The sequence below is a fragment of the Balaenoptera ricei genome, chromosome 9, assembly GCF_028023285.1.
Source record: "Balaenoptera ricei isolate mBalRic1 chromosome 9, mBalRic1.hap2, whole genome shotgun sequence".
NCBI lineage: Eukaryota > Metazoa > Chordata > Mammalia > Artiodactyla > Balaenopteridae > Balaenoptera > Balaenoptera ricei.
The window spans coordinates 49,985,700-50,004,805 of NC_082647.1; the positions used below are offsets into that span (position 1 = coordinate 49,985,700).

A 19,106-nucleotide genomic window follows, 5' to 3' on the forward strand; every position below is an offset into this window, starting at 1 on the left:
TATCTGAGTGACAAAAAGGAGAGGAGTGACTTCTTACATTCACTGGTTAAACTTATCCAGGTTATTTTTGAGTACAGGCCGGAGAAATCTGATTAAAATTTTGTCTTGGTTGTTTAAGAAGCTGCTTAAAATACAACATAGCCTTATTTAACTAGTTTATTTTTATTTAAGAAAATGACCAATCCCAGAGCCTATATACAATACGGAAGTAATGTGATCTAAGGACATAATATGAACAGCTTGCATTTATGTAGCTTTTAAACTACTGTTCATAGTTTCTTTTTCTTTTTAAAGTGACATGTACTTATTGTACAATGTTTGGAAAATACAAAATAATATAGAGAAGGAAAAAAATACTCATTATCGTCCTACTCCCAAATAACCATTATTAGTATTTTGGTGTATTTCCTTCTAACCAATTTTTTTGTGAATACATATTTCTTTTTTACATACTTAAATCAGATGTACAATTTGGTACTCATTTTTTTACTTTTAATACTACATATTATTTAATACTACATCTTAAACTTTTCTCATGTTGTTTGTTATTACATCATCTTTTGAAATAATTTTTATGATTTGAAAATTGTGTATAATGTTTTATTGAGTCAAATGTAATTTACTTAGCCATTCTCCTTTGTTGGAAGTTTAAATTATTTCATATTTTTATTATTATAAATAATATTTGAAAAGTGTTTTTAAAATTATTCCATGTAGGGAATTCCCTGGTGGTCCAGTGGTTAGGACTCCATGCTTTTACTGCCAAGGGTGAGGGTGCAATCCCTGGTCGGGGAACTAAGATCCTGCAAACCACACAGGGTGGCCAAAAAAAAAAAAAATTTTTCCATGTTTACATTTTTTCCTTAGGGTTGATAACTAGAAGTATGATTAGTGATTGAGAAAAATGAAAAAATGTGAGACGATGAATATCATCAAAGTGTTTTCCAAAAACGTGTAGTGCTCAGATTCCTTCCAGCCAGGGCTGTGGGAAAACACCCTGGGATGGTGGTTATGGGTGGGGAGGTGGGAGAGGGGAGCGCCTGAGTAGGCTCTGCAAGGCTGGCAAGGATTTTCACGAGGCATGGTGTGGAGACAAGACGGGGAGGTGGAGGGGTGAGGTAGGGTATTCCAGATAGAGCAAGCAAATGGATGTGAAGAGACTGCAAGAGGTGATATTTGAAGAACAAATCTTAGCTAAGTAAATGATTTTTGTGTTTAAAAAAAATACTTATCTTCTACAAACAAATGTATGGGCACCAGGGGGGGAAAGGGAGGTGGGATGAAGTGGGAGATTGGGATTGATATACATATATATCAATATATATCTGTATATATATCTATATGTATAAAATAGATAATTAATGAGAACAATGTGTTGTATAGCACAGGGAACGCTACTCAGTGCTCTGTGGTGACCTAATTGGGAAGGAAATCCAAAAAAGAGGGGATACATGCATACATATAGCTGATTCACTTCGCTGTACAGCAGAAACACAACATTGTAAAACAACTATACCCTAATTAAAAAATAAAACAAAATAAAAAAAAACTTATCCTCTTCCCAGGCTCTATTAGAAAGATTTTGCTAAAAAATATTGTTTATTCTATCTTGCTTTTAGTAAACCACAAAGCATTAGTTTGTAATGGTACTTTTCTTTAAAAATAAACATCCTAGGATTGTTTTCTTCATGTTTATTAATTAACCCCTAAGCATGGTGCTAAAATACTGGGCTCATTTGGGGTACTGGATGACCAAACTCACATGTTTTGAACCACTTGAAGACTTTTCTTGAGAGAGCTGAAAGGCAATCAGTAGCACTGTGTGTGCTCACAACAGCTCACGGCCTAACAAGCGCTGTCAAACAGCAGTGCACTTCAGCTGTTCGTTTTGCTGAAGGCAGATAATTTATGCTACATCCCACGGCACAGATCAGGTACATAAAACTAGAGAGGAATGTTAATGGAAAATGTTACAAATTCTTACAGTGACAGAGTTTTTAATATTTAACTGATTTAATCAGGTTGCAATATCAGATCATGGGAGAATTTGAGTGAAATGTAGATAACGATAAATGAAAGAACTTTGTAAGAGTCAACGAATACAATACATTTGATTTAAAACAGATGGCAGTGCCTGGCATGTAGTAGGCATTCAGAAACGTTTATCGACTGAATAAATGAGTGGTGTATTTATGTTTTCTGATGTGCTTCATATACATTTAAAAATTTTGCTGCTACTGTATTTTACTGAACTGGCAAACTTTAAAAATATGCAGAATGAATTTTTGTAAGGCTGATAAACCTTTAATCAAATGTGTTTTGTTTTATTTTTGCTAAAATTTTTGTTCATTTATTTATTTATTTTTGGCCACACCGAGCAGCTTGCGGGATCTTAGTTCCCCCACCAGGGACTGAACCTGCAGCCTTGGCAGTGAGAGCACAGAGTCCTAACCACTGGACCTCCAGGGAATTCCCTATTTTTGCTAGAACTTTTGAGACACTTGCCTTATTGCTTTTAGGACTATGACTTAATTATAAAGTAACAATACATAAATATGAGCAGAATATTAATCATAGCTCTCAGAGAAAACTCAAAATTTTCAATTATCACAGATAAATTTTCTGCTTAGTTTACTTAAAGCATACTAATGAGAGCCAGACCATATGGTGAACCAATCTGAAAGTATTCTGATACCCTGGGTAAATTACTTTTTCCTAGGAAAGATTGCTAGACAAATTGTCTTACAAGAGAAAGTTACTTCTGATAAGAGTAAGAAATGATTCCCAATAGACAGTATATTTTGCTTTCTCTACTCGGAGAGGTGGGCTTTAAATTTAATTAACAACCTTCTGATTCTTCTTTTGCAGTGAAGGAAGCAGTAATACCTGAATTATTAAGCACTTTTCATGTGCCAGGGACTGTACTGAGGAATGTAATAAGACATGCATTGTCCATTTTGTCATCACTCCAACATTATGAGGTAGATATTATTTTATTTTATTTATTATCATCCACAAATGTGAAGCAGAGGTATAAAGCCTATGTGACTTGTCCAAGGTGGAGAGGTAGAGTTGAAATCCAAACCCAGCTCTGAGTCTAGGTATTTAGTCACTGCGAGTTTGCTGCCTTTCTATGCAGATGTCCAACTTGTTATCTTAGACAGCTACAAAACAGGAACATTTGAAACTTTTCTCAGTCACCAGTGAGTATGCAAGGTCTGTTCTTATGTTTGATGCTACAGGAAAGTTTTCACTTTCTTTCACTCTGACTTCCTATTCTCTAAGCCTTAGGAACCAAGGTTAGCTAGTAAACTTGTCTTTTGAAACAATACTGTAATAACGAACACTTATTGGCTACTTACTATGTGTGGCACTTTCTAATTGCTTTATAAACATCTTATTTAATCATTGCAGCATCCTGAGGAAGGTACTATTTTATTAGCTCCCATTTTATGGATCAGGAAACTGAAACTTAGCAAAATGAAGCAACTTTGCTGCAAAAGTTAAGCAACTCAAAATCACATAGGTTAAGGGCATAAGCAGAGGAACTGGGATCTGAACCCAAGAGGTTTGACTGACAATCGGCTTACTGAACTGCCTCGCTCTACTGCCTTCCTAAATCATAAGCAGTGGGCCTGTCTCCTAGCAGGTTCAGACACCACTTCTCCTACCCTGTGAAGCATGCCTCCTGCCTACGTTCCCAGTCCAAGTTAGAAGCCTGCAAGAGTCAGACTCCCGTAGAACATCGCTCTGAGCTCTATCAGGCCTCCACATGTTGGGATGTTCTATATAGATCTTTTGTTTTCTCATGGCTAGAACATTGACAGCCTTCACAATTCCCCTGAGGGAGGACAAACTTTTTTCTGACATGTGAGCCTCTCTCTGATTACAGATGGAGGGTGTGGATTGCATCTGTCTTGGGGTAGTTTCTCTCTCTCACTTATCAGCTGAAATGCCCCAAGCACTTGCCTGCCTCTTTCCTTCTCCCACCATTTCCCACAGGTTTTTTTTTTTTTTTAAAGGTAAAACATAGATCTTTCTGTTTCATGTCGCACCAGCTGCCTGGTTTGCCCCCCTTTACCTCCTACCACCAATTGGAGCAAATGGAAAGGAATACATTTGCTAGAATGGGACTGACCCATGCAGCCTACCCCTGTTGGCTCAGTGGGTACTCTCCGCAGGGGAGACAGTGTGAGTTTTTGTAATCTTGCTACTCTCCCTGGGAGGTCTTTTAAGGGCTGGGGACCTAGGGATGTTTTTCTATCAGACCTTCTTTTTTTTTTTCACCTAGGTTTGATCTTGCATTCACTGCTAAATCAGATAACAGTAACTAATATCTGCTATAGAACCTTACAGTTTACAAACTTCTTTTATATTTAGTTTCTCATTTAACCCTTACAGTTAAGCCTTACACTTAACCCTTACAGTCCCCTGGTGGTATTATGCACACATTTGGGGATGAGAAAACTGGCTTAGAGAGGTTAAGTTGTTTGCCAGATATCACAAAGCCCAAGATCTTTTGCCAGGGAATCCCCTGTCCTTTCTACTGTATGATGCTATGGTAGCTTTTAAGTAGTATGATCATCTTGAGAGATGCTTTATGCCATGGAAACTCTTTGAAGTGGAGAGCATTTTGGAATGTGGAGGTCAGCACAGTGCCCAGGCTCTAGCAGGTGTTCAATAAATTTTTGAACTGAGCTAGTCAGACATCGTCACTAACTTGTAATGTGTACTTTAGCCTCAGGCAAGCCTTTTAACCTCCTTTATTCTTTATTCTTTATCTGCCCTGATGGTCTCAGAGGGTTGTTGTGAGGATCAAATGAGATGACATATAGTTTTACAGAGTGATACAGAAATGTAAGGAATTAACTTTATGCCACTGTTTTAAATCTGAATTTTCCTGGCAAACACTGTACTTTCTGTTTCCTTTATGAATATCTTTCTTTGGGATGATCTTGTCTCAGAAACTCTATGGGAATATTTTAGTGACTGATTGCATCCTTTTATTAAAAAGAAAAGAGGAAGGCAAGCAGAGAAAAAAAGAACAAGGGTTAATGTAAAGGGTGAGTATTAGGGAGGCAGCCCTTTTAAAGAAAGATAAACAGCAAAACAGTTGAAGAGGAGGTAAAAAAGCAAACACTTATACAGTTCTTACTGTGAGCCAGGCACTGTCCAATGTGCTTTTTGTGTATTAATTAATCCTCACAGTGATCTTATGAGGTGGGTACTATTGTTATCCCAACTGTCCAGATGAGGAAACAAGGCACCATGCAGTTAAATAATGTGCTCAGGTCATACAGCACTAAGTGGTGGAGTTGGTACTGGGGCTAGTCAGCTTTACTCCAGGGCTTAGGCCTTCGCATTTCACTGGCTGCCTTTGGAATCAGAGGTGTGAAAGAGGCAGCGCGTGGGTTGTCTTTTAGAAAACTGAGGAAAATGCTTAAAGAGAGAGCGTTCAATCCTACTATAATGTAATTCCTCTTCAAAATGCTTTTTGCTCACTTTTAAAACACAGATGCAAATCACTAAAGCCATAGGATTAGTAGATAGTTTTGGAGGTCTTTTAGCTTGTCCCTCAACCAGAACGAGCCCTAGCTTCTTTCACTGATGCTTTTCTAAATTTTATTTTTCTATTTCCTGATAATTTATTCTCTTCGCCAAACTATTGTTCTAATAGCCTGACTAAGAATGAGGCTTTCTTAGTATTTTCTTTCTTTCAGTCTCCTTACACTGAATAAAGCTACTATTTCTTTTTAATTTAAATTTTTGAATAGGCAATATAGTCATATAGTTCAAAAATAGAGTATAAGAAAGTATATCATGAAAATTGTTCTTCCCACTCTCCTTTCATCATGCCTGGTTCCCATACACCCCCAGCCCCAGTAACCAATGTTTTGTTTTTAATGTATCTTTTCAGAGTTTCTTTATGAATATAAAAGCAATTATGAATGTTTTTTTCTTTTTTAATGCAAAAGTGCCACTATTCTGTGTCTTCCTTTTTTAATTTAATATATCCTGGAAATATCTCCATATTAGTACTTTGAGAACATCCTCATTTTCTTTCTTTTTTTTTTAATAACTCATAGTACTTCATTTTATGGAGTGCCATAATTTATTTAACCAGCCACTATTGATAGATATTTGAGTTGTTTCAGTCTTTTCAAAGCTGCCATTTTAAATGCTTTAGTGAGGGGGCGTGGGGGGCAAATGTAAAAATAAGGACAAGAGTAAAATCTAGAAAATCTCTAGATAAAAAATTGTGACCTAGGAGGCAGGAATAAAAAAGTTCTGGCTCTGCACTGTGATGGAGCACATCTGGAGTGCCAGAGGCTTGCATATTGACTACACCTGTCCTAGATAGAGAATGAAGGAAAACAATTTATTCTTGTAAAGCTTCAATACATCTGAGCTTGGTTTGCTGCAAAGGCTCAGGGTGAGGACAGATTGACAGCTGGTGTATGAGCTGCCCAAAGGTAAACTCCTGTAATAAAGAAATTGATAGCATGATAGATAGAGGTGAGATAAGGACTGTTATCCACAGGTAAAGTTCTTTCAACAGGCTGCTACCAATTCTCATATATAACTTCCAATAGAAAAAAAAAATAGTTTAACGGCTCTATTCTTAAACCTTTAAGTAAGCTCTGACATCTTATCAAAGAGCAAGAGGGAAGATTTATCTTTGTACCTTGGACACATGTCAAATAAAAAACCTCATTAAGGGGTAAAGTATTTAAAATAGAAATGACATATCTTAAACATATTATATTTAGGAGTTTATTAAATGCTTATTTTGATGACAAGATCAAGAAGCAATTTAATCTTAGACTTTCTAATGTTAATACTCATATACGTGGGATTTTATGTCTTAGCTTTGATATAGATCCATGGTTAACCTTTGTTAATAAATAAAGAATAGCTTGTAAGCTGATATCACCGATTATCACTGTGCTTAACAAAATGGAATATACCTGAAAATGCAAATGTATAATTTATATCAGTGCTACACAAATACAGTTTTATGGATTGATAATGAAATGGAAGATAACAACAATTAGCTCATTATTGTTGCAAAAAATTTCCAGATTTGCATGTTTAAGGAAGAAAATGTAATATTACTAATGTTGATGTTCAGATGTAAACTCAAAGGTTATTTTTCTTTCTTTTCTTTTTAAATTTTACTTTATTTTTTGGGTTTATTCTCTTTTTTTTTTTTTAAGTTATACAGCCCAGGCTTAGTTGCCCTGCGGCATGTGGGATCTTCCTGGACCAGGGCCCGAACCCGTGACCCCTGCATTGGCAGGCGGGCTCCCAACCAGTGCGCCACCAGGGAAGCCCCTCTCTTTTTTTTTTTAAAGAGCCAGATGAAAAGAGAGAAGTGTCAAGGACATATTGGCTTCAGGTTTATAAATATTGGTCCTGAGTGAGGATGATAATAGGCAGATATAAAAAAGGAGGCTAAGGGGGAGTTCCCTGGTGGTCTAGTGGTTAGGATTCAGTGCTTTCACTGCTGTGGCCTGGGTTCAGTCCCTGGTCGGGGAACTGAGATCCCATGCAATCAGATTTCTCTAACCTTGATTTTCGATAGAAGCTTCCTCAAAAAGTTCATTCTATGGATATAATTATTAGAAATAGCAAGGTTCTTTAACATTTGGAGTTAATGAAATTGTAAGGAGTTTATCGGGGCTCATTTTGTATTCTTTGCTACTTTGGGAAAGTTTTCTGAAGTTAACTGAGAAAAACATTTAAAAATTCTAAGTAACTGTGAAATCTAAGTAAGTCTGGAGCAAAAGCAAATTGACTAACTTGTTTTCTCCTCTGTGAATATTGATAATGTTCAAAAATATTATTTTCCAAAGCGACTTCTTTTCTTTTAAAAATTTGACCAATAACTCTGGGAAATTTTTTAAAGTTCAACTAAGTTTAATAATTTTATAGCTTTTGAAAAAAATTTTTGACTATTTGAGGGTGACAATTTCAGAAACATAACTGCTTATGCTTAAAACATAAATATCTTGTTTATTCTTGAACCTAAAGATTTTGAATCCATGATGACATAAATAAATTAAGTTATGTCTTCCTAAGCAGTCCACTTGGACACTGACTTATTACCCTTCCACAGGCTAGCAGTCCAGTTTTTCTGAAAGTGTGAACCAGTTACATTAGGCTCACTTTGGATCTTTAGTTATGGTTATTGTTATGTCATAAAAAATAAAGTCATTTTCTTTTAGAGACACAAATTAAAGTATTAATCGATAAAATGTTAAGATATATGGGATTATCTTCAAAATAAATTAGTGATGAAGGGTAAGTGGGTGGGATATAGATAAAACAAGTGTGATCTGTGTTGATTATTTATTGAAGTTGGGTAATGAGTATATGAGTAATCTTTTACTAGTCTCTAAATATGTATGGTTTGAAATTTCCATTGCAAACAGTTAAAACAAGAATCTCTTGTGGTCTTGTTAAAAATTCAGATTCCTAGGTCCCACCCTAGATCTTCTGAGTCAGCATCTCAAGGGTGAGACATAGAAAATGGCATTTATGTAGTCCACTTGAGCTCACTGAAGTCTGAGGACTGCTGGTAAAAGGTTACTTTGTGCACCTGATTCAGTGTATTCATGTCATTCATGCATGCATTTCATGTTTTCCACACATTAGCCTATTTCAATTCACAGAAAGCAATAGCAGATTAAAGTAATTATTGTATTTGGATAAGTCAAACTTTAAAATTCAGTTTCAAAGGACTCATAAAGTGAAACAAAATAGAACAAAAACCACGTCTGCTTCTAACTGAAATATTCAGGCAAATAGATTAGCTTTCTTTTCACTTTCAGCTGAGAATGGATTATTTTTGTGTATGTCTTTTTTTCAGCTGAAGTATAGTTGATGTATAATATTATATAAATTACTGGTGTACAACATAGTGATTCACAATTTTTAAAAGTTTTACTTCATTTATAGTTATTATAAAACACTTGCTATATTCCCTGTGTTGTACAATATACACTTGTAGCTTATTTTATACATAACAGTTTGTACCTCTTAATCCTCTATCCCTATATTGCTCCTTTCCCCTTCCCTCTCCCAACTGGTAACAACTAGTTTGTTCTCTAAATCTGTGAGTCTGCTTCTTTTTTGTTATATTCACTAGTTTGTTGTATTTTTAAGATTCCACATATAAGTGATATCATACAGTGTTTGTCTTTCTCTGTCTGACTTATTTCACTTAACATAATGCCCTTCAAGTCCATCCATGTTGCTGCAAATGGCAAAATTTCATTCTTTTTTTTATGGCTGAGTAGTATTGCATTGTATGTATGCACCACATCTTCTTTATCCATTCATCTGTCGATGGACATTTAGGTTGTTTCCATGTCTTGGCTATTGTAAACTTCGCTAGTGCTGCTATGAACATTGGTGTGTGTGTAGCTTTTTGAATTAGAGTTTTCATCTTTTCCAGATATATGCCCAGGAGTGGAATTGCTGGATCATATGGTAACTCTATTTTTAGTTTTTTAAGGAACTGAATAGTATTCCATTGTATATATGTACCACGTTTTCTTTATCCATTTATCTGTTGATGGACATTTAGGTTGCTTCCGTATCTTGGCAATAGTAAATAATGCTGCTATGAACATTGGGGTGCATATATCTTTTCGAATTAGCGTTTTTGTTTTTTCAGATATATACCCAGGAGTGGAGTTGCTGGGTCATATGGTAATTTTATTTTTAGTTTTTTGAGAAATGTCCATACTGTTTTCCATTGTGGCTGCACCAATTTACATTCCCACCAACAGTGTAGGAGGGTTCCCTTTTCTCCCGTCCTAGCCAACATTTGTTATCTGTGTTCTTTTCGATGATAGCCATTCTGACAGGTGTGAGGTGATAACTCATTGTGGTTTTGATTTGCATTTCCCTGATGATTAGCGATGTTGAGCATCTTTTCATGTGCCTGTTGGCCATCTGCATGTCTGAATAGACATTTTTCCAAAGAAGATGTGCTTAGCTTTTTAAATACATGTTTATTAATTTACCATAATTAAATTATATCTCTTGACTCAAATTTTTTTCCAATAGTTTTTGTGAAAATTTCCAAACATACAGAAGACTCGAAAGAATAGTATAGTGTACTCATATATCTATGACTTAGATTCTACAATTAAAATAAGGTGTTCTAAAAGTCTTAGTGCAGTTTTATGCTTTAATAATTTCAGAAGTATAAATGCTATAAACATAAAAATATCACTTTAAACATTTATTTGATTTTACATTTATTTAATCTTGTGAATTTTAATTTTTTTGTTTTGCATCTTCAGAGGGATTAAAAGAAAAAAAATAAGATTAAAAGTTTATTAGTCAAAATTTATAAAACTAAATACCTCTAAAAATTGGAATAATTAAATTTCCAAATAATAACAATTTGTAGCATTAGATTATTAAAACTACAATTAGGGCACCACCTACAGAGTGAAAAGGCAACACGCAGAATGGGAGAACATATTTGCAAATCATATATCTGACCAGAATATGTGAAAAACGTCTACAACCCAGGAACAGCAACCACAAAACCAACCTGATTGAAAAGTGGACAAAGGACCTGAACAGATATTTCTCTGAAGAAGATATATAAATGGCCACTAAGCACATGAAGAGACATCACTAATCACTGGTGAAATGCAAATCAAAACCACAATGAGATACCACTTCACACCTATTAGAATGATTGTTATTTAAAACAAAAGGAAAAAAAAAACCCCATGGCGAGTGTCGATGAGGTTGTGGAGAGGTTGAAACCCTCGTGCACTGCTGGGGGAAATGTAATATGGTGCGGCCACCGTATTGGAAAACAGTATGGTGTTTCCAATAACAATTAAACATAGAATTACCATATGATCCAGCAATTCCACTTCTGCGTGTATACCCAAAAGTGAAAACAGGGACTTAAACAGCTATTTGTAGACCCATGTTCATAGCAGTTATTCATAGTAGCCAAAAGCAACCCAGGGATCCATTGACAGATGAATGGTAAACAAAATGTGGTGTATGCATACAGTGGAATACTATTCAGCCTTCAAAATGGAGGACATTCTTACATATGCTACACAACATGGATGATCTTTGAAGAGATTATACAAACAGAAATAAGCCAGTTACATCACAAAAAGGCAAACACTATATGATTCCACTGATGTGAGGTACCTAGAGTCATCAATTCATAGAGACAGAAAGTGGAATGGTGGTTGCCGGGGGGCTGGAGGGGAGGGAGGACCGAAGAGTTACTGTTTAATGGATACAGAATTTCAATTTGGGAAGATGGAAAGTGTTCTAGAGATGAATGGTGGTGCTGGCTTCACAGCAGTGTGAATGCCACTGAACCTGTATACTTAAAAATGGTTAAAATGATAACTTTTATGTTAAGTATTTTTACCACAATAAAAGGTGCTTTTTTAGAAATGTTGAGCAAATACTCAGAATTGAATAAAGCAAATTTTTGTGTTAAAACACTAATATTAAAAGAAGGGGAAAAAGTCAATTTTAAGAGCAAATTAAATGGGAAAAATATACTGCTTCCTTTTAAGGAGGACATTGCAACAGAAAAGGGATCATCAAACAACTGAGTCAGACAACAGTCAGTTTAATCTGTGACCACAGTCACAGTGAATACAGAAAGAAATTAATGGGGAAAAATTGCTGGCTCTGGTAAATTTTTTTCTGTATATTTCCATTAACTTATCTTTCTCTCTCTCTCTCCTTTTTAACTTTTCTTCTTTGTCAGTTTAAATGTCTTCAGATATAAATAACTTGTCTATGGATGCAAATAGTATAGCACTTTTCCCAAAGGCAGAATTTGTCCATACGGTAATTTAGAAAAGAGACAATTTAGCTCCCTAGTGTAAATTGCCATGACTACCATGGATATGCTTCCTGGAATTAGGGACAGATAAGATTGAAATTATTATGAAATCACTAGTTTTGGCCTTATTGAATTAGCTTTATCTGAAAGAGTCCAAAATTGAGTTTAGTATCTAGCCTAATTGGAGAGTACTTAGCAAGAACCCCATAAAATCTCACAAAAGTCTTTATCTAGTGTGCAATAAGTGCTACAATGATGATGAGCTGAAAGGAAAACTAATTTGGGTATTATAAATATTTGGATTTATAATGCTTAAGCTTTCTAAAAATTGAAGATCTAGAAGACTAGAATGCAAATCATGTATGTAGATAGTCAACGCTGACTCCACCACAGAAAGCACTGCTTTAGAGATCACTGTCATGTTTCCTTCAGCTTCAAAGCAAAGTGATAGAATGTGATATGCTGTCTTCCTGCCAGAGGCAGCAACAGGAATTATAGATATTCTATACTATTTGGACCTCCAAAAAGAAAGACGAGAAAATACCAGAAGATTAATGGTTGACTTGGGCTTAAGATTTGAATACTGCCCTTTCCTGAGCCTTTTTCTTTTTCTTTTTCTTTTTTTTTTTTACCAACACCCAACAACCCAGCTCAAAAAAAATCAGCCTTTCTGGACAAGGGAATGAAGAAAGGGAATTGGGTGAGAATTGTTTAAAAAAGGAGGTGGGAGGAGGGGAAATATGTTTTCTTGCCTTTGAAAATCCATAGGTAACAAATTCACATTGTACAAAGTTTTATTTCAAAAAATGCTTTGCAATTAGCTTCTAATGTATATCTGTAAACTCAGATGTATTCCCTTTGTTTTTATGTGTCTCTGATCTGCCACCTGCCTTGGACCCAGGACACACCAAATTGCTTGGGTCATCTGTCCAAGGCTTCCATCTTAAATTAAGGGTTAAGCCACTTTCTTGCCTCCCAGAGGTACATTTGTGATTTTGTTCACATCTTTTTCCCTGTGAATCAAAACAAAAATTTGAACTCAAATTCCTTTTAAGTGGTAAGGCTCTGTAAAATAAGTATGGCTGTCACGACATTTTGTATATACACACAAAATACATCACACACACATACACATATACACACATAGATGTAATTTTAAAAAGACTCTCACTGTTTAAAAACAAAATCCGAAATAATGTGTCCCTCTAAATTTTATTTGGGATTACTAACCAGAGACCTCTTTCCTTTATGGACTACGGTCCCTGAGTGTGCTGAACCCTCTTTGGAGAGCACAGTGGAAAACTCCTCTGAGTGTCACTGCCTCTGTTATTGATGTTGATGGCAGAGCCTTCTAATTCTAACCCCTGCTGAGTCTTTAGAAACCTAGTAGATTGTTAACATGGTTAGCGGGAGTTCATGAACTCTGCTCTGTATAAATGCAAAATCCTGAGAACTTTGATATGGAATTAGAATTAAAGGAGTTCTATTCATATTTCTTAAAATATTTTAATAGTTTATATTTTAAAAGGACAAATTTATAGAGCCTGTTGGGTTTTAATCTTATAGTTTCTACCATATATATATTGCATTTTCAAACATGAATGCTTAGAGAATTGTTATGGAGCTCATTTTTGGGCAATATGTTTATACCCCCCAAAGCCATTTAAAAACAAATAGCAAATTTTTTCTATATGCTAATGGAGCAATTTAGAAATATTTAGTTATTTACATGAAGGAAATGTACAGTAGCAATGCAGTGCAAATCAGTCATTTGGAAATGATTAGAACCTGTAGTCATTAAAGGGTGTATTTATTACTCACATAAAATTAAGGAAATATCTAAAGGAACAATCATCACATTAGATTTACAGTTAAGATACACAGTTGTATTGTGGTTGTAAATCAAGTGTATTTTTCCAGAAGGCATTTGAGTACAGAAGCTAGAAATATTTCCCAGTGGCCACTTTAACTTCTCTGTGCTTGTCGAAAATGAACTCAGCTAAATAAAGAAAAAGAGAGAAAGGGAGGCACAGGTACATGGAGAGAAAGAGAGAGAGAGAGAGAGAGAGAGAGAGAGAGAGAGAGAGAGACTGGAGAAAGAAAAGCTAAAGTGAATGAGAAGCTCAGTTTTTTATTTCTTGTGCAAATTTCCTACCAACCAGATAGCATTTACCTGTAGATTAATTTGTTCAAGTGCTTTTAAAGTATGTACTAAAAATACAGAACACTGTGGCAAGGTTCTGTTTAGTCCTCAACTTTGTAAGCAAGGAATAAGGTCTTTTTCTATGTGGGAAAAGTAAATATACTGAATCATCAAAGGGGTGGTCATCTATCTCTCTTTCTCTCCCTTTCTTCCTGTCTCTGCTACCCTCTCTCAATCCCTCTTTTAAGCTGAAGGAAAAATTCTGAACTTATTCCAGCTATGGGCTGATACACAGGGCAAGACTACATGGGCCCAAAGAGCTCTCTCTGGGAAAGGGTAGCACTTCCTGGAGAGTCCTAGGGTTCTTTCTTTGTGTGGAAATCTGATGCTCTTGATATCCATTAACATTTATTGAATGTTTAGTGAATAGCTGGGGACACCAAAAGGAATAAGAGCTGATGCCTATCTTACAGGAGCTTGCAATCTTGGTCTCATTTGTCCAGGGAGACAAATATATAAACTGGTACTTGCAGTATATCTTGAAAAGTGCCCTGATAAAGGACCAAGGATACCACAGGCAGATGTAAGTAATTTATTTGGAGTGAGGAAAAGCTTTACAGAAGAGTGACATTTGAGCTTAATCTTAAAGAATGTGGAGGCAGGGAAAAGCATTTCAGACAGAGGGAACAGAACATGCAAAGGCAAAAAATCAAGGATCATGTGTTTGGGGAGTGGTAAGCAGCTTGATGTGGCTGAACTGTAGGGCTTGAAATAAGAGTTGTGGGATGCAGTGGGGCTGTTGAAGAAGACTGAGGCAAGGTTATGAAGACCTTGTTTGGATTTGGATTTTTATTTTGGGAGGCAGAGAGGAGGTATCAGAGATTATTAAGGTTATTAAAAGAGAAAGTGTCAGATTTGTACCAAAAATCACTTTGGTACAAAGATTGTCCAGAAAAAAATACCAGAAACAGAGAAGTTGGGATCCAGGTGGGAGATGAGGAGAGCTTTATCTAGGACAGTGACAGTAGGATTAGAAGAGTACAGATTGGAGAGAGCTTCAGGAATTAGAATCACTAGCACTTGGTGATAGATTGGATTTGGGAGTTGAAGTAGAAGAAACAATAAAAAATGATTTCAGAGCCGTTTTTACTTTGAGAACTGGTAGATAGGGTTGGATGGTGGGAAGAGGTTTAGGAAGAATAGAGATAACAATTTTGATTTTAGACATGATCACCAGCCAGCTGGCCATGCCAGTTTGGCTTGTTGGTTTTAGAAGAGAGAATTGGTTTAAAGATGTGTATTTGGGAGTCATCATTATTTAAAGTGTAGGAGAAGCCATAGAAATAAATAAAATTGTTCAGATAGAGCTTCTGGAGTGAGAGCTCCAAGGAGTGACTCTGGGGATGAATCAGGGAGGGCACAAGAAAAGGAGGAGTAGAATAGAGATGTATCCAGAAAGCCAAGGGGTGGAGAAGTTCCAAGAAAAATGGAGCAGTCAGTAGCACTGCCCACTGTAGGCAAACCACCCCTGAAGTGCTTTTCTCCAGGCTGTGCATGGAAGGAGTGCTCTTTTGGAGGCTGGGAAGAGAGAGAAACTACTTCCCATTGAGTACCTATTTCCTTCTCTCTCCTTTTTCCTCTCACTCTCTCTCGCCTACCCCTTTTCTCTTTTCTTTTAAATTGTGGTTGCTTCCTGAAATGAATTTGGGGTTCCTTCCATTCTCCCTTCCAAAACAAAACATACCACATTACTTGCATTGCTAGTTCAAAACTAAAAAATGCTGGAATTTGAGCTATGATTCATCTCACTTTGAACGCAGAATTTATTCTTCTCTGTGGATTCAGTTTAGACTTTCTTCTCTGCTCTTGAAACTTGCTTTCAATAAAGCCGTCCCCTAGAGCCCAGGTCTCACTGTTGCATAGGAGGGATACACAGTCTGCACCAGGGCTGAGGCTGGACTGAAGGCTGTTTGGTACTTTGGAGTTTCTGCCTAACTGCTTTGTCATCATTCGAGAAGGAATCCAAGTTTATAACACCCTCTGATTAAGAGGAGCCAGGTATTCTTCTTTTCTAATTCCCAGATTCTCTAAAACTTCCTGTTATGAAAATTGCATTCATCAGATTATTCATCAGATCAACAGGAAACCCAGTCTTTTGGGATTCAGATAACTATGAAGGCCATCATCCCTTGTGATCGAATATCCCAGGGATATTTACTTCAGGGATTGGGAAATCTTTCTATCCAAGGTCACTGACCCATAGAAAATGAATAATAAAGGACCCACAGTTATAGCAGATGTGAAAAAAGTTAAGAAGAAATATATGCTAAAAGGAATGAAAGAAGGAGGAGAGGTAAGGTGCTAACATGTTTTAAAGCACCCACTATGAGCCAGACACCTGCTGGGTATTTTTAGTTTATCTTATTCCAACCTCATGACAACTCCATTAAGTAAGTATCATCCTATCCATTTTACAGATGAGGAAGCTGAAGTTTAGAAATATTAGGTAAGTTACCAAAACCACCAAACTAATTCATGACTGAGATTCATACCCTGACAGTGGGTCCAAAGCCCATGTTCTCACCAGCAAAAAAAGAAGGTGGCAAAAGGACTAAAAAGAGAGAAAGACACAAAAATGGATAAGAAGGAAAGAGCAGTGTTTCTTGCCTTTTCAGCTTGTGTTCCCTGCAACTCCAATTGTAGGGCTTTCAATCTTTTCCTTCCTTCTTGTCAGCTGTCAGAAACTTCCCTTTCAGTTGCCCAAGAATTCCCACCAATTGACCTTGTGCCTTCTCTTACCGGCTCAGGCTGGAATTTACCTTTGCCAACATCTCCTCACTCCACTTTGGGCCTGCGGACTCAGAGGACTGCGCACACGTCTGCCAGGAGAATTCTCCCAGGAAGAGTCTGCATCTTACCACAGGAACACACGTTCCTGCTGTTTGCACAGCTGTATTTGTTGCTCTTAAGGGTAGAGAAGGGAGGCTCAAAAGACACTTGGTTTTAGAAAACTTTTCATGGTTTAGCTAGAAGAAATTAAACTAAGGGCCAGAGGTTTCCCATTGCTTTTTCTAGAGGCCAAGATTCTTTTCTTTTTGAATTCTCTCTTGTCAGTGAGGAAGCATTATAGCAACTACTATGTAAATGTTACCATTTATTTTTGAGATTTGCCTGAAGGCAGTTTCTCCCTAAAGAAATTATTTTTCTCTCTTTCTAAAAAATATTTAAGTTCTCTTTCTAAATGGAGTATTTGTGGCTTTTCTTTGACCAGAACTAGGCCATTGGATTCAGTGACTGCGTGACCACCAATGCTGAATCCTCTTCCTTCTGCCTCTCTCAACAACTCTGGGTCTGCTTTTCAGTTTAAAGCAACTGTTCATGGAAATCCTGCCATGAAGGAAAATATTGTGAGTCAATAAACTTTGGGCCAAGTCCGGCCCTCAGATAACAAAGTCAGTAGTGCTTGTGTATGAAGTAATTTGCCCCATGATAGTAATAAATCTGTATTTGTATGTTATAAACATAAATGGCTAGATGTATTTCAAGGTCTTGCTTGAAATTAGTTAAAGGGACTTCCCTATGCATCCATAACTAATTTAGTGACTATTCATAGAACTATTTTTACCTAGATCCTAATTACTTGTGAGTAAGCTTTATTTAAAGACTGAAATAGGGAAGAGATATTTATTTGTAGTAAACGTAGGGCCTCATCAATATTTCCTTGTGTTGCTTGAGCATTTATGCCTTTTGGGGCAGAAGCGGTGATATCTTACCTTAGTAACTCAAGGAATGCGCTGAGTGATTAACAGGGAAAATATTAGATTATTTAGTAAAGGGATGTTAATATTTCGGCGACTAGGAAATTGTTGCTGTCCTCATGTTACTCCAAAGGTTACTGCAAAGGTTCTTTTGAGGTAGGTGACCTGTTGATGTGCTGTCTCCAAACTAAATGGATTCCAAATCAGATTCTGTGAAGTATAAACCACATTAAAAAATTATATTTGGACCAAAAGTTCCTTCTCCTTTCCAAAGGAATTACAATTTTGATCAAATCAATGCTGAACAATATTACTTTTTCTTCCTAGCTGTGGTGTGTCTAGAAATGGTTTGTGACAGAAAGTCTTTTTATAGCTTTGCTTTCAACATGCATTTACGTTTTAATGATACATTCTCCGCCAGTAAAAATGCAATTGTAGCACACAGAAAATCAACACATTTTAAGCTTTCTAAGTATATTTAAACTGTCAACAGTGTGCTGTCTGACATACAACATTACTCCGCTTCCGCCTTTAATGGCTAGGTTGTTTTCTAAAGACAGTCTAGTGACACAAGACTCCTAAATCCTTTTGGACCATGTGAACTAAGAATGACCTGAGTGGATGGGGATGTTTTGGCCATCCGTCATTGATAGCCATATTGATCTGGATGGTGGCTGAGGGCACTGTGTACTGAGAGTATGGCAATTTGCTGAAGTGATGGTAACCATCACTGATACCTTTGTGATGGGCTTGATTTCTCATTATGTATTCCCCAGCTATGGAACCCTTGGTCAGTAAGTAACCTGGTTTTAAAAGTACACTTCTAGGTCAAAAGGGTACATCAGTCCTCATACATTATGCTCCTAGGTCACCCTTTTAGCATGTCTAAGTAAAGTACAAAAAAGAGCTTCTCTTTAAGTTTTTATTTTCAAAAATTTAAAAACATACAGGAATGTATACCTTCTACCTAGATTCATTAATTGTTAATATTTTGCCTTCTCACGTATATCTATTTACCAATTCAAATGAAGTTTCAGATATCATGAAGTATTTAGTTCAACCCTAAATAAATTCAGCAAACACTTTCTAAAAGTAAGGAAATTTTTCTACCTATCCACAATACCATTGTTGCACCTAAGAAAATTAACAATAAAATCCAAATATTATTTAATAACCTATCCATATTCTAATTTCTCCATTTGTCCTCCAAATGCCAATAGTGTTTTTTCAGACTAGGATCCATTTATGGTTAATGTGTTACATCTAATTGTTATGTCTCTTAAATCAAAAGAACTTTTTAATGTTCAAAAAGCATGGCAAAAGTGAAGAAAGAAATACTGATCTCGTATTC

General features: G+C 36.3%; 1 protein-coding gene across 3 annotated transcripts in view; it reads left to right on the forward strand.

Annotated features, from left to right (window-relative positions):
* SKAP2 (src kinase associated phosphoprotein 2) overlaps window positions 1-19,106 on the forward strand; it is a 307,658-nt gene that overhangs the window by 36,307 nt on the left and 252,245 nt on the right. Inside the window, exon 1 of one of the 3 annotated variants that reach the window (XM_059933742.1) lies at window positions 17,375-17,404. The exons of 1 other annotated variant lie outside the window; for it this stretch is intronic. In XM_059933742.1, coding sequence (XP_059789725.1) covers window positions 17,390-17,404 — 15 coding nt within the window. In that variant the 5' untranslated portion in view covers window positions 17,375-17,389. Of the gene's footprint in view, window positions 1-17,374; window positions 17,405-19,106 lie in introns of those variants that run through there. One more of the 3 variants, XM_059933745.1, reaches the window with a different exon arrangement.